Genomic DNA, 16,711 nt, shown 5'->3' on the forward strand with positions numbered 1-16,711 from the left:
AAGATTCGAGGGTCGGCCGGTGAGGCATCAGCGGTGGCGGAGGCAGTGTCCTCGTCGTCGTCGTCCGGCGCCAGGTCGAGGAGAAAGATGCGTTGGCACACGCGGTTGTGGCCCCTGCCAAACTTCTCATTACAATTAAAGCATAGGCCCAGGCGACGACGTTCCTCCATCTCTGCCTATGACAGGCGTTTGATTTGGCGCCCTTCCGGCAGACTGGGGGCATGCTAGGGTGCGGCTGGTGGAGCCGGTGCGGGGGGCGCGAGGCGTGGTACGGGCGCCGGAAGGAGGCCCTTCTGCTGAAAACGCACCGGTGGCGCGGAGGCGAGCGCGCACTGGTCGCGCAGCTCCAATTTGCGGGCGAGGCTCATGGCGACGGCGAGGGACTGCGGGTTGCGGATTTCCACGTCGAGGCTGAGGGGTGGCTGGAGTCCCGCGGTGAAGATCTGAACCTTTTGTGTCTCTGATAAGATGCCTGCCCGGGGGAGGAGCGCCTCAAACCGCTCCTGGAGGTCGACGACGGACGTTGTGCGCTTGCACACCATTAGTTCGCCCAGCGGGTTAGCGCGCAGAGGTGGCCCAAAGCGGAGATTGAGCAGCTCGGTGAAGCGGCGCCACGGAGGTGTGCCCTTGTCGCGCTGAACCTGCATATACCATAGTTGGGCAGTACCCTCGAGATTGTATGACGCCATCCACACTTTCTCCTCCTCGGTGATCCGTTGTTGATGGAATAAGGACTCGCATTTGTTGATGAATGCGAGAGGATCTGACTTGCCGTCGAACTTGGGGAAGTCCATCTTCTGAAACCAGGGCGGTCGATCATTGTGGTGCTGCCCATCGTGGGCGCCGTCAGCGCTCGACGAGGAGGCGGAGTTGTCCTTCTGGAGTGCGGCGACGGACGTCTGCAGGGACGCCACCGTTGCAGTCAAGGCCTCGATCATCTTGGCCAGATCAGCGGTGGTTGGTTCTGCCATGCCGGAAGTGACCGAGGCGGCGGCGGATGGTGGCGATGGAGGTGTGCTTGGCGTGGACACAGGGGTGGCGGCGGGCTGCGGATGGAGCGTGGACGAGGAAGAGGATCGCCTGGAACCTGATACCAAGTTGTCAAGGACCTCGGTGCCCAAGACAGCAGGACCTCGACTACGTAGTTCGTAGTCTCGGTTGATAGGAGCGCTAGGGTTTTTGCCTAACTGCTCAATGGTGCAGGAGAAGAGATTAGGAGTAGAGGAGGAGGTAGGAGATAATGATTTATTTCTTGCGTCAAAGGGTGCAGATTACAGGATATATAAAGGCCTTATGGGCTTCTAACAAACTAGGAAACTAACTACTCCTGGACTCTAGGAACCAACGTAGGATCAGGACTCCTTGCCCCGATCATGCCTCGCCAGCTGTGGCCGTCGGCTGCTGCTCCTGGGCGCGCGACCCGCGCATGTACGCAACGCCCCACATGACAGAACTGACCACATCTTTTCACTTCCCTTCCTAGCTATTGGGATAAGCAAAATATATAGTCCCGACATGAGATGAACATTATTAGTAGTGCATCACTAGAATTGTTTTTTCTTATCAACTATTGATTTTGTAATATTTATTAGTAGTGCTTATTTTTTCTTATTTTTACCTATTAACTAGGATGAACATGTATTTTCTTTTTGTAAGGAATACATGCATTGCACGTGTACACTAACTATGGATCCAGGTATGAGATGTGAATGGACTAGAATTAATTATGTCTATTCAGATTTGTGTATTAGTTCACTGCATAATCAGTTGTTATTAGTACCACAAACATGTGTAGGAAAAACTTGTATTTAACCAGAAATTAATGGCCATTTCGTGACACTGGTTGTTTAAGATTTACACTGCATTGATATGAAATAAACAAATTTTACCTTTTTTGTTCCAATTTTGGGGGGATGCATCACATATTTATGGCAATTTTTGCAGAAGAAGGGAAGTGCATACATTTGACGATTATTTTTGCTGTGCAAGTGATTTACTTGATCAAAATGTAAGCTTTTAGCATGTCTTACTATTGTTTTAAAAGAAATTTCCTGCTAGAAAATACACATCAATTGTGTTTTCTCCTCTAGTAACGCATGGGCAATTATCTTTTCTTTTTACCGATCACATGGAGATAAATACTGCAGGATCAAGTCGGGATTCATGGCAAGGGATTGATGAGTTTTTATCAAAAGCAGTTTGCTGCGCACTGAAGTGTGACAGAAAAGGTGTGCTACTGTTTCCACATCTCCTTTTGCGAATCACTAATGTTTTTCCCAAGTGTTTTCTTCCTTTTGTAATGACCCAGAAATAGTTTCGACGTTGAAGTCAGTTTCTTAGATGTCTTCATTTTTTTAGGGTTCCTTCGATGTCTTCATTGTTCTTATCGGGAAGTTTGAAGTGAAATTGAGGAAATTTTCCCAAGTCCCCGTTTTGCATAGGCCCTTATTAGTGGTGTGTGTGTATGGGCACATGAGTGGTCTGCTATTTTTATTTTTATGTGAAATATGTGTTTCTCATTTTAGCAGTCATTCAAGTGTGAGTTATGTGTATCAACATGTAATTGAGTGTCGGAACTTTCATTATACCCTGTGAAGGCCATTTACATGTTTACATAAGCATTTTGGTTAGCAGCCTCATCCTAGAATTATCTGTTGATCTAACCATCTCTTAATCTTTTTCTCTCAGATTTTAGCTATCCATTGCTTACACAATGATATTAAGACCAATTGTAGGGATGCATATCCACATACTGAACACAATAGAAGGTTGCTTTTCAATAATAATAACTAGCTTTCTTATTCCTTTAGAACCTATCAAAACACTGAACAAATTAAACAATACATGTGCAACAACATGACCACAATGATGTCTCACTTTTGGAAGAACGGCTTTAGTGACATCACAACATTGTCTATCAATTTAATTTATTTTTCCAAAATTTCTTATTTATTATAATGGTGTGAATCTTATTGAGCAGTTGGTAGTCTCCGTTCCAGGATTTTTTTCGTCCCACCTCCCACTTTTGTTGGTATTTTTTCGTCGGTTTTTTCTATCCTCCTCCCACCTCGCACTTTACGTCCCGCTCGCACGGACAACAATTGAGTGAAGAAAGCCCCACTCGCACGACAGAAATTTGGAGGAAGAGCGAACAGAAAAAACCGGACGAAGCGGGAGCGAGCCCCCTCGCATGAACCAGAGATCCAAGCCCTATGTCGCCGCCGCCGATGCCTCCTCCTCCACCTCCATTCCCAAGCGACGGCGCCCGCGGACGCGGTCTTCTACCCCAACCACCATGGCTGCAGATCCACCCACGGCCGATCGTCTAAGCTGCAAGCATGGATCGATGGCTCCAGGAAGGTATCCATCCTCCCTGGGTGGAGCGAGCTGCAGATCCCGTCCGGCCCTCTGGAGCCGGCCATCTCCGCCTCCTCCTCGCCGCCGCCGCCGGGGATCACGTCTTCACCAAGCGCGAGCTCCGCCCCATCCGACCGACCGCAAAGGGGTGAGTTTTCTTCATCCCGAACCCGCCTGATTTGCTTACTGCACTCTTGCCATTCCAATGGAGACCAACCTCCTCTGGCTGAGCCTCAACTTTGCATCTCTCTCCCAATTACCCTCACCCCGTCAGTTTGCTGCAGATTGACCATTGTAAATATTCAAGGAGATTCAAATGTTCCTCTTCTGGCCGATTGAAGGTACTACCTGGTCCAATTTTGCCACAAAAAATAATGCTATCTTGTTGTATGCTTTGTAGTGTTAATTTCATGTGCTATTATAGATTACACGTATATGTCAGGGTGGACACGGTCCAGGCAGATCCGGTCCCTGACCGAGCCGTCCTTTGGACCGGCCGTCGGCGGTCCGGACCGAACAGGGTCACGGTCCTGTTTCCAGGGACCGGACCGGCAGGGACGAAGCCCGAGTTGGACCGAGCGGCTCGTTTGGACCGGCCGGAGTTCACCATAGAGCACGCGCCGGAGCATGGCGACGCGGGGAGGGCGCTGGAGGCAGCGGGGCTTGTCGTGGAGATGTCAGGCAGCTTTGGAAGTTCTAGAGGGAGATAGAGGAGCCAAGAAGATCACCAGAGCGAGCTCATCGGCGACGAATTTGGCACGACGGCCGGTGGACGGCGATGAAAAAGATGATGCCCGATGCGGCGATGCAGGACCTCCCACGTCGTGTTCGTTGGTGCATACGATAGATCCGAGTGGGGCGCATCCAGTGGAAATATTTCCCAGGGCCAACGAGTCCAGTGGCCGCGCGGACGACGGCCCCCGCGGCGGCGGACATGAACGGCGACAGTTTCTTCAGCCCCCGCTGTGCCTGGGCCGCCACACCCCCGCCACGCCCTCGCCACGTCCCCGCCACGCCCCCGCCACGCCCCACCACGCGCGCCCACCACGCTCTTGCCATGCCCCGGCCACGCTCTCACCATGCCCCCGCCACGTTCTTCGGTCCGCTCGGTCGGCTCAGTTAAAGCCTGGACCGGACCAAAGTTTTGTCGGGCTGGATTCCTGAGCTCGGACTGGCCGATTTTTTCAGTGGGCCAGGAACGAGCCGGCCCGAGCCGAGCAGGCCACGAGCCGGACCGCGGGACCGGACCGTGTCGTCCACCCTGACGTATATGCTTATGAGAATTTTCATGTTTGTTAGATTAAAAAACTGTATTTTGTCCTTTTAGCCAGTGGTTAATTTAGCAGAGCATTAACATAGTATTGGTCTGATCAGCGAGATGATGATCACGAAGTCCTGTTGATAATCATCATGTTGTGATTTTTCAGTGTCCTATAGAACTTGTTGTGTCCTCAAATCAGCAAAGATAGTAGCAGTTTCCAGTAGAACTTTTTCTACTGCAATATTTCCCTTTGCAATCCATACAAGTAAACATTATGTGTATTCGTTTTTCTTTGTTTACTGGATGTTGTACAAAATGTTTATCAGACACCCACCTGAATTGATTGCGGGGGTCTGGATCCGCTCCAGTGTGTTTGTTCTTACAATCTAGGAGGATCATACATGTATATGGTGAATCATTTATGAATCTTTCTTTAAAATATGTATGTCCACGTTGGTTTCTATGATTTAATGTTCTGTTATCATCAGAATAAAACGATTAGCATTGCACTAAATATATTCTATCTTTGTGTATTCTTCAGTTCAATAAGGATGCTGATAAGGTGATTGAGGTAATGAAGCTTAGGGTTGTCTACACATTGCCCAGTGGAAGGTCAGACAACTCTGGTGTTACATCTTTAGCAAATAGGAGCTTTAGGCAGGGCACTGATGATTTGACGGTGATATTGGTTAGCTCTATGTCCTATTTAGGAAACATATTGATTTATTAATATTTTTTAAGTATAAAAGCTAACTGTAATCTGCACAAGAGCCAAACCTGCAGAAGGTTAGAGTGTGTGCAGCAGTTTCAGAACCTAGGGAAAACTAGCCTGACTGGTCTCTTTAATATTTAGTGAGTCTGTCCATGCACTTTTAATTCTACTCACCACTAAAGATATCTACAACTTTCATGTTGAACGCATAGTTTAATTCAAACAGTAACATGGTCTAAGTCCGCATACAAGGTTACTGTACACAGAATTACATAAGGATTAACTTTTGGACTGTGAAACTTAATTGGACTGCTACTTTTAAACCGTACATCAAAATAGTGCAAATAGATAGTCTATAGAAAGCATGGGACATATCTCTCCTTTTTTTTGGCGATTGATCTCCACATTATGTTTGGAGTCCAAGTGAAAATTATGCAGTTTTTGATAGAGGATTTGGAAAGACCGAATCTGTTTAGTAGGTGGATTACCCAAAACAGTTGACTTCATCCAAGCCAACCTCACATCACTGTATAAAGTTTGTAGCACTTATTTTATATGCAGAGCACTTGTGAACTAGGATTTTGACCAAAAGATTTCGAGTGTTTTATGGGAGCTTGCATTGCAGGGATACTTGAAGCTAGGGCAATCCAAGTAAGATAGCTTCATCCTCAGACAACAGGTTTATGTTATCTTATCATGGAGTCATTTTTAAGTTCGTGCCCAACGCATGCATGTAAATATGTAATACACCAACTTTGTTCTTTTATTTTTTTCGATTGACTAAGTTTACCTTTTCAATTTCCATTCCCTTTATAGCTAGCAATCCAGAGGATTTTTTAAAAGTTCAAATCCAGTAATTAAATGTTGATCGCATAAGGCAGGCTGATGGTATCTTGGTCGAAGAATTTTATTCCTACTGGATGGAACTAGAACTGTTCTTCCTAAATATGTTGGCATGCAAAGAACAATATCTATCTAAAATGTCTTTTGGCTCATTTGTTTTGCGTGCTCAGGTTAAACAAGTGCAATCTGAAATTAAGAAAGCTTCTTTTATGGTAACATACAGGAAAGTTCTTATATATGCAGTTACCTATGCACACATGATATTGTGTTTCTAACCTCATTTGTTCTGTGTTGCAGGTTAAGAAATTTACAGTTTAAAAATTAATAAAGCAGCGATCCCCTTCCTATAGTCAATAATGCTTATTAGGAGTCCTGATATTCCAATAGTCCAGAAATGGTTATGTAAAATACATAATATTCACTGTTGTTGGCATTTTCACAATTAGCTTGCTTTTATCTCACTGCAATTCATTGCTCATGGCTTATACTGGCTTTTCTGTTATGAATGTTCTGTTTCTTTAGGAATCTGGCTACTGTTTGGTGCCAACTGCTGTGGTAAGTCATATTATATCTTGTGTCAATAGTCTGTATAAATTTATGCATCATTTGCACTTATAAGCTTTTTATTAGTGATGGTAATAGGGAGCGCATGTACGTGCAGCTGTGGAATGATCACCCAAATCACCTCAATCAGAAAGGGGAGGCCAAACTATGATATGGTTTAGTACCAGTTGATGGAGCAACAGAAGGTAATGCCTATCTTAGTGATTCTAAGCTCATTTCCCCCCAATAAGTGTTCCTTGCAAAATGATATTTTGCATCCAATATAATTTAATTCATGGGCTTCTTTACATCAAATATATTTTGTACTGGGTTGATGGAGTTGGCCTGTGTTTGCATTTGATAATGCTTTCTTAAGAGGCTTTTTATGACACCCGTACATAGTATCTTTGGCATTTTGAAGGATAGTTGTATTTGGTTACCTGTATTATAATTATTCTTGAGTGAATTAAATCAGAAGCTAATTTCATCAAAAGGCAGTTTCCTTTCCTATGAGGCTATGATGGCAACCATAATTATGCCCGTGTGAAATTAAAACAAGCATTTTAGATGCAGTTTGTGGAAAATGTCATTCTTTTTCCAAGCCTTGATGCTATCGTCAAATTAATAGATGAAATGCCTTACCTCTTATAAATTAAATATTTCTATTGCTTAGGTTAAGACTGTTACAGTTTTTGTTGATCATGATAAGGTTCCTGGTTGCAGACTGAGATCTCCGCAAACAGAAAATAGATTATCCTTTTATAAGAAGTAGGGTACGGATATTCATTTATCTTTGGTTTTTTAGGTAGAGGTTTGTTCGCTAAATCATACTAAATCAAAGACATTTATTTTGGGATGGAGGGAGTATATGAGAAGGTAACTAAATAGGTGACCTGTATTATCTTTGTTGTCCATGGTCTTCTTCAACAAAGCTCTCTTTGTGAAGTAAACAAGATAGTAGCACGAAATGTTTGCTTTCCTTTTTCTTTTTCCAGTTAGAGGTATTAGTTGATATTACAAATAAATCTTTGTTTATTTGTATAGTATGTTCTCCATTGTAAGACAAAATCTGAATTTCAGAGGATAGCTGGACAAGATCTGTCTTACAGGTACTTGTGCAGAGATGTTAATTTAAGCAATGTACTAGCATATTGTGTGATGCAACAATTTGCAAACCTAGAGTAGCCCTTCTTTGGCCTGCTTATCGGGTCTGTTTTTGAATGATCATGTTCACTAATGTCCCTGCTTTTCTAATGTAACTCTGTCACTAGGCCCTGAGCTGCACCTTCCTTTTGCAAGGTATGTTGTGCGGCTGTGTTTGTGTGATTTTGTTGCTACATGAGTAAGTTTTGGGGAATTGAGGCTGCAGTCATATTGTTATCTGCAATAATAAAGGCCAAATGAAGCCATAAGCGGGCGCGCTTTGACGAATGAGCTATGACACAATATTTGATATATTTCTCTGAGGGTCTCTGTTGTTTCTTTCAGCAATGTGCTCTCTGGCCTCCTTTTCCTTTGCATGCATTACATTTGTTATTTCAATCTCATGTGTCTCTATGCCACGAAGATTACTAACAATAGAACGTGAATAAAGTAGTACACTTCTTTGTCTGGTTGTGTACATTGTCTGTATTGTTTGACGCATCCACCGCCTGCATGATCGGAGCAGATCAATAACATCCAAGAAAAACACCTCCATCTCAACACAGCTGAAATGAGCAGCCCGCTAAAAAAAATATAAGACTAATATTACAACAGCGAAAAACGGCGCAGCAAAGCGCATGTTATCCTCTAGCAATCATTTCTTCACTATATATTATGAAAATACACCTGTTTGTCTTGACAGAGTTGATTTTGTGAGTTTATGTATGAAAATCAACAACATAAATGTTTCCTATTTGATAGATTTACTTGATTATAAATATATCTTTCACACTATTAAATGCCCCAGTGCAACGCGTGTTCCCTGGTGTCACCCAGCCACCATCACATGCCTCCTCACACTAACCGCACATATCCCGGTGCTGCAATCACCCCCACGATCACAACTTGTTGTGAGTTGTCTGGGGGACGGCGATGTGGCAAGCTGCACCTGGCGATGGGCGAAAGCTGCAAGTGACACGAGGGTGTAGGTGATTGCTGCCACCGGTCACTGCTTTGCTGGAACCAACATCGGCAAATGCTACTACCGCGGTCACCACCACATGCTGCAATCGGATTTCAAAGAAGCACTCGAAATAAAGCTGCGTGGTTGGAATTCCGATATATCTAAATGGCAACGTTTATTTTCATTTGGTATTCCAGCGAGTATAGACGGGTAATGAATTCATAATAAAAACATTTATTTTTGTTATCACTATATTCTTTATATTATTAATTTAAAAAATTGCAAGAATGTGTCTGGCTATTTTGTTTTTCATTTTATGCTCTGGTGGAATGGTAAAGAATTGGAAAGCCGGTTTGCGTGGTGAGTATTGTCCGTTACATGTTTTAAGATTTTCGGCGTGAAATTTTCATACTAACTACAGATATTGTTTGCGGGATGGGTATGAGTTGAGGAAGCAGTTTTTATTATAATTGCTAAAACATCATGGGAATGAAGCTAAAGGATGGGTATGAGTTGAGGAAACAGTTTTTATTATACTTGCTAAAACATCATGGGAATGAAGCTAACGGCAACTTTCCTGATATTTTGAAAGAATTTCTTAAGCGCATCATCTAGATATTGAAAGTTTTGTAATAGATGTTTAGTTGGAACATCGCTCAATTTGTTACATAGACATGTTGTTAATCTTTTTTTTTTGTTATCAATTTACATTGCAAAAATGGACTTCAATTATTTAATAATTGTGTTTGTGTTATATTGTTTGTACGTGTGAAATTTAACATGTAACTCTTGCAAACTATTTCAAGAGCCCGTGGCAACGCACGGGCACTGTACTAATGAACTTGATTTTTCAGTACTGCCATTTCCTTTAGTAGCATTGCCATGCACCAGAACAATTGTCCATAATATTATCAATATGTCTTGAAACTAAGTGAGTCCACTTTGACCATTAACAACTCAATCAAAAGATAACCATTCATAAAAAAATTAATCCATGATAATGGGTCAAGAAAATTTTATGTCGTCCATCGTACACGCACACTAGTATACCATTTGCGGATCGAGAAATCATTTACCATCAAATGGTCTTATGTATGGCACTTATAACAAGACAACCTTTAATATCACGGTTGCTATCCAATTGCAATGCTTCATTTAATTTGTGACAGCTTTACATGCATGCATGGACTATTAATCTACAAATGTTCACGCCCTTTCTCACTACGGCAATGCTACCACATTATTGCCATGTACTTATGATCAGAACCATCCATGCATACATGTGACTGATCATATTGTTTAAAATATCCCCCCCCCCCCCCCCCCCCCCCCGCGCTCGGGCGACTCGGAGGGCGAACCCTAGTCGTGCCACCGGGCGTTCCTCCCTCCCTCCCCACCCTCCTCGCCGCCGCTTGAGACAGCCGTCGGGCATGCTCGGGGCATTGCCAAGGATGGTGACGGCGGGGCTTCCGGCTGCCCCGCCACCATGCGGGAGGCTTTTGGATCTGGAGCAGTGGCTCCCTTGGTGAGGTGCCGCCGGCTTTGCGGCGAGCAGTGGCGCGGACGATGGATCCGGGTCCTGGCCGCGCGGGCGATGGGATTCCGGTAGGTGAGGGCGGCGGTAGTGGCTTCTGCGACGACCTCCAATGCGGGATATCTGGCACCCTTTCTTCCCTGCTTCGGCGTGCGGGCCTCCTGGTCGGGCCTTGCTCCCCTAGGTCGCCGGCCCTTGGTCACGGGGTGCTGGTGGTGGTGGGGATCTGCTCCGGGCGAAATCCCTGGCCGGCCGCGCCGACGGCGACGCCCATGGGCGCCGTTCCCCTCCTTGGAGGCCTCGGTACGGTCTGATTCTCCCACTTCCCCCTCCCCTAGGTCTCCCGAGCAAAAGTCCAAACTTTTTGGGCGGCGGCGGCGCCCTCGGCGCCGTTCCCTTCTTGAAGGCGCCGCTTTGGCAGCCTTGTGGTCAGGTGGCGCTTGTGGGTGGTGGGTGGTGGCAGTGATGTGGCCCTCCTGTCCTAGCATGAACTCCCCTCCTTCGGTGTTGGATGCGTGCGGTGGCGATGTTCTTCTCAAGGCAAGCTTCCGGCGTATTGTTGGGGATGCTTTGACCCTCCCTATGTGGCCATCTTCCGGCGACATCCACCCCATCTTGCGATGGTGTGGCGCCTTCGATCCAGGCGAGGAGGTAGTGGCCTTCTTCGAAGATGGTGTTTCGGATGTGCCGTGCCGGGGCCCGTAGGTGCATGGCGACGATATGCCCCGCTGGTGTTGGCCCTCTCTCCTTTGAGCCAATGTGTTATTGATCTTGGTGCAACATCCTCGAGAGGACCTCGGCGTCTTCGGCTTCGCCCATAATTCATATTCTTCAGTTGCCGTAGCGTGTGAGGAGTAGTTTGGTGCTGTTCATCGTCTTTGTATCTTACCGTTGTGTTGTTCTTTCCTTCCTTTGCCTGAGTGCGTATGCTTGTAATCCTGGCCGGTTGATGGCTTTGTTAAGTCAAAGCCGGGCTAGGCTCGAGCCCCATCTCGAGCTCGGCTGATGCCTTTTCTCTAAAAAAATATTGTTAAAAAATCTACCACACCTTATAAGACATAAATAAATTATGTATACTATAATGTGAAATCGGAAATCTTTTGTACTTCAAAAATGAAGTGTCCCATATGTCAAAAGCTAGGAACAAGCAAAAGTAATTTTTCATAATTCTAATTTGCTATTTAGTCAAAATAAATGAAAATAAACTGAATTCCATCTACCATAATTCTTACCTTTTCTCGAGAGAAAAACAATCAATGATACACACCCAACGACATGAGTGTGTATCAGTCAACAGAATCTTCATGCAAGAAACAAAAACATTATAGGCAAACTTTTTTTGAGGGGAACATTATAGGCATACTAGAAGTCTAATTAACCAAGCTCTCGAACGTGGCTAAGTTCCATTAATACAGAGACCAAAATTCATGCCAAAGGGGTGTGCTTGCAGAACTCAATGCCCCTACACAAAATAACAAAAAAAAACTATAATCTGTCATCAGCTTAATAGGTGAACTATTATGTTTGAATTATAGTATTACACTCGAGTCTCAAATGAACAATATTCAATTAAATCATTTTCCATAATGAATATACCATAATACTTGCCTTGATTGCTTACTGAGAATAACAAATATATCTAAAATCTAAATCACTCGACATGATTATAATAGCACGCACCGTCACCTTGCCAAAATCCCAAGATCATATATAATGTGTAATAGTGCAACCATGTACAACTTAATAAGTTCGCGAATACTGTCATTAATATTCATTGGACAAATTCCATCCTCACATGGATTTAAAACTAGATGCATGCATATAGCATGATCATACATTTACTTCGGAGAAAATGAGATTCCTTTCTTGAACATGTTCCTCTCCACTATGCACATATAATGCAATTCTTGTGCACTAGCCGGTTTTTGATTAATGGGATGCTTCTCCAAAAATTTGAATTTAAGAATGTTTCATCTCAAGGAGACCAACGACAAGAACTGAAATCTTGAGACATAAGAAATCGAAGACACATAACTTTCATGGTGAATCAGAAGTACAAATAATCTAGCTTTAATACCAATTGTAAGAACAACTGTGATGCAGAAACTTATATCCAGGATTGTTTTGCACAACGTTGATTCAACCATTTGATCTCTTTTGTATACGTACCTGATGTCCCTCTAATCCTTGTAAGAACAACAAAATCATGAACGAATAACTCGACAAATTATATGAAACCTCTGGAGTCTTCGATGTTGACGTTGCCCGTGATAGAGACGTTTCTCTCATCTCTTCCTCCTTTTAGTGTTCCCTCAGTGATCAGAGAACTATGCTATTATGTGTATGTGCATGTCCATAATATACGAGCACCAGTTCAAATATGCATTCTCTCATTTCTAAACACAGACGCATCCACAAGCCTTCTTTCATAGATCCCGCAAGTCTTCATGATGTTCGTTGATGGCCTAATGAATAACTCATCACTACTTTTATAGTCACATAAGAGGCGTCTCCTTCATTGCCTACATATCCCTTAAATGGTCGCGTCCCTTGGAACAGATGCCTTGTTAAGCAATTAACACTTGCTAATTAACTCTTGATGCAAGTCTCTTATACACTCATATACATCACTTTTATAATATTTTGAAGGGAAATGAGAGGGCATTTAAATCCAAAATTCTAAATCTTTTATATCTAGTAATCATCACGCTAGCTTTTTAGTATTAATCTAGATGTTTTAATATTAAAATTATTTCTACAAGTTATATGGGCTACTAAATATCCAAAATATTCTTAACCACAATACACATATAGTAGATCCAATGCATTACTAATAGGTGTCAATTGTCATTGATGATTATTTTTTAAAATCCATTAGACCCAAGAGATTGGACCCATGATTGTGAAATCGGAATCAAATTCCTGATATTAGGGTATTTGCCTGCAGCCTGACATTTCTCAGGAAGTGATAGCGTGCTATTTTTTTTCATTGTTGGTTTCTACGGAATGACTAGACAACCCAATGATCAAGTTATAGTTCAGAATTGTGTTTTGAACATTGCATCATGTGATTTTGATTTATATAGCGACAAATACCAATTCTCTCCCATGCTTCTTTGCTCCTTAGCAGCCAGCGTCCCTCCTTAACCACAAGATAAAACATCATAGAAAAAAGTCCATTTTACTATCCTGAATAAAGTTGGTGGTTCACATTGTTCCCTCATCTATTTCTCTGTTTTTTCACCCTCTAAACAAACCCATACCGGATGAAAGAACCCCTTGGGTGGTTTGTCTCCACTTGCTGCTGATGTGACATTGGTCAATGGTGGTTTTGACCTCCGGGTGGACCTCCCTTGTCAGGTGCGGCTGAGATTGACGGGTGGGGCCTAGAGGAGGCGAGGCCTACCTGGTAGGTCTGTCTCCTTCCTCCGTCGCTCGCCCGCGGGACAGAGAGGAGCTCAGGCGCTTGTCTCGGCGGCACAGGCCACCCCCGGCGTAGCTACGACCACCAGAGTGACCCCGCGATGTGGTGCGTCCTCCCATCCCGTTCGTGAAGTCTGGGAACAATAGGAGCCACAACGGCATCGGGCAGGGCAGTCGGCAGCATCGGCTGATGATGGGCATGGCACCAGCAGCAGAGGCCAAGGGGGGAATGGGGAGATGGCTGAACGGCCAGGACGGCGGGGCATCAGAGCAGGCCGGCACTCCGACAGCGGGCCAGAGGAGCTGGCCGGCGGTCCCGTGACGGGGCACGAGCCAAGGCATGTGAGCACGGCGCACTCGGCATCCTGTGGGAAAGAAGGAAGGATCAGGGGAACCGGACGCAGGGGCGGTGCCCCTTTGCCGGTGGTGGCTGGGGCTACCGTGATTGGGTGTTGCTGTGGGATCTGGCGGATGGGTGCGGTCCTGTTCCTCCTGGCGGCGCCGACATAGGAAACGGGAGGAGGAAGAGGATGGGCTTGGTGGTGTGCAGGCCTTGGGCCCCACTGGTCAAATACCGCCGTTGACCATGTCCCCGTCAGCAACCAGTCGGGCCAAACCAGCCAGGGATTATTTTTGACCGGGTTGGGATTGTTGAGGGGGGTAAGGGAATGGAAATAAAGATTAGGGGGTAATGTGAACCACCAAGTTTCTTCAGGGTAGTAAAATGGACTTTATTCAATTGTCATATTTCTTCCCAGCCCTCATCCATCTCCATTATCGTCATTTTGCCTCTTGGTCTAGCATTGTCATCGCTTTAAAAGCCTACCATCTTGCCTTACCATCGCCTGTCACCTTTTTAAAACTTCAGCGCATATGAAATGGTACACGTTCTGCGAGAGATTATGGCCTATTGTATGTCTGATTGACAAATGAAACGGTTCTCAGCTACAGCAAGAGATGTGAAAGAAGCATGTACTGTAGTGTTAATGTTTGTTCTTATACTTGGACCACAACAGAGATAAAGCATGACAATGGTTTTGCTGTTATTGAAGGTGATAAATTCAGAATTTTCTCCCCACAGCACAAGGGATGCTAAGAAAATGGTACCTTGTTGATCAGCCCATCATCAATCATTGAGTCACTGATACTCTTCAACAGCTCGAACACCACACCCCGACTCCACTGATGCTGATTACATGAACAGCAACAAGTTCACAAAGTAAGGCAATGTCTAGTTTTCTGTGCTTTTGAAATTCTGATCCGCATATAATTCTTTTGAACTATCTACATTCAGTAAATTCATGTAGCATTAATCTATATCACATAAGATTTTATTTTAGATGCACCGCATGAAAAAAGATCATTAGTGGCATATTCAAGCTTCCAAGATGGAGTTAGTACAAAAATCTCCTGCCTCCCGAACAAGACTAACCGAGAATCTCAACTTTATTTCCCTACGACAAGTCTTGCATGCGCCTGTATATCAATTCTGTCAATCCCCACACTGATAATCCCACTTCCTTGCTCGGTCAAATGCCTTTCACTTATTTGGGATTGTGACTTGGTACCAGTTGTCCTTCAGGGCATGATTGTGATAGATTTAAACAGCGATTGAATTCATGTTCCGGGCTCTTGTCTTATGGACAAAGATTTGTATATGCAAATTGTGCCCTTTGGGGTCCATGCCCACCTTTTTCATGTGCTCCCATTAAGCTTCATAAAAATATGATGCAACACAAGCAATTTCATTAGCTGCATGGAGCGGTTTTTTTGGCCAAAATATAAAGTCGGTTTGGGGATTATAAATCTGTAGTTCAGAATGATGCTCTATTGCTGAATATTCATAATTTTTTAAAACAAAGAGGGTCCTCCCTGGGTTAAGTTAATTTGGTATTCTAGATCTCAATAATACCATGCACGCCTAAATGACGTATTTCCTTCTTTCGGAAGATAATTGAATGCCTAAGGATGGTCTATGGCATGGTTAACTCCGACTATGTACTGCTTTGCCCTCAACCCAGGTATTTCAGGGTTCGATGCCTTACATGTTGAGCACTAAAATATCTCTAGCTTTATTAACAGGTTTATGTAGAACTGAAGCAGTCATGAAACAAGATTGAGGTTCATGCAAGACAGGAGCTAAGTAATCATATTTCTTTCTGAGCTCTTCACTTCAGCTAGCCACTGCAAACTCATGTTTCAATGCATGCAGGCTTAAACTACGGAAAAGTAGGTGCCTCAAAACAAAATGTTTTTGCCCGGCTGCTTTTGATGGACATGTTGAACACAGGAGATATGATGCGAGAGTATGTGACGATGAAGACATTGACACTTAAAATCTAGTCTAGTTGTGTGTGCTCTCACAATTCTCAAGAGACAGGGTATTACCTTTTTATGAGTGACTTTGCTCAGAAATGCTGGAGAATTGCAACAGTGGCCAAACCCTGGAAATTCCACGTCCGACTCCTTTAACAAGACAAAGTCTGCTTTTTCAGGGATGCTAATTAATATCCGCCCATATTAATTTCATTCTCGCCCTCTACCTCTACTATACTGCTGCCTTTACAATGTTATATGATATAATCTTTTTCAAACTACGAACCCGGTGTGCATCTTGCCCCGGCAGGCTGTTGGCCAAAAATCAAGCTAGCAAACACCTTTTTTTCTGCAGCGTACTGAGTATTTGGATCGGGGAGGCCCGATGTACTCGAATCTGAATCAACAAGTGAAAGACCAAATTACACTTCTAAATTGAAGGGGGGGGGGGGGGGGGGGTGGTTGTAATGAAGCAGACCTCTTTTTATATTTCTAGAACCTTTTCATGTGGATGCATGTTGAGCCATCTCAATGTGGCTATTATCTTATAGATGTTAACGTTGGTGTTGGACTTCCATAGATGGCTACAATTTTTTTGGATTAATTATCCTTTTT

The 16,711-nt window shown here is 44.1% G+C and overlaps 1 protein-coding gene across 1 annotated transcript; it reads right to left on the reverse strand.

The window, feature by feature from the left end:
• Positions 1-224: 224 nt before the first annotated feature.
• Positions 225-971, reverse strand: LOC147972537 (uncharacterized). Its single transcript, XM_087523138.1, has one exon. It carries the CDS (start codon positions 969-971, stop codon positions 225-227), a length of 747 nt encoding a protein of 248 aa, XP_087379264.1.
• Between the last annotated feature and the right edge of the window lie 15,740 nt (positions 972-16,711).

The sequence above is a fragment of the Triticum urartu genome, chromosome 5A (assembly GCF_056163025.1).
Source record: "Triticum urartu cultivar PI428250 chromosome 5A, HENAU_Tu73, whole genome shotgun sequence".
In the NCBI taxonomy this organism is placed as follows: domain Eukaryota; kingdom Viridiplantae; phylum Streptophyta; class Magnoliopsida; order Poales; family Poaceae; genus Triticum; species Triticum urartu.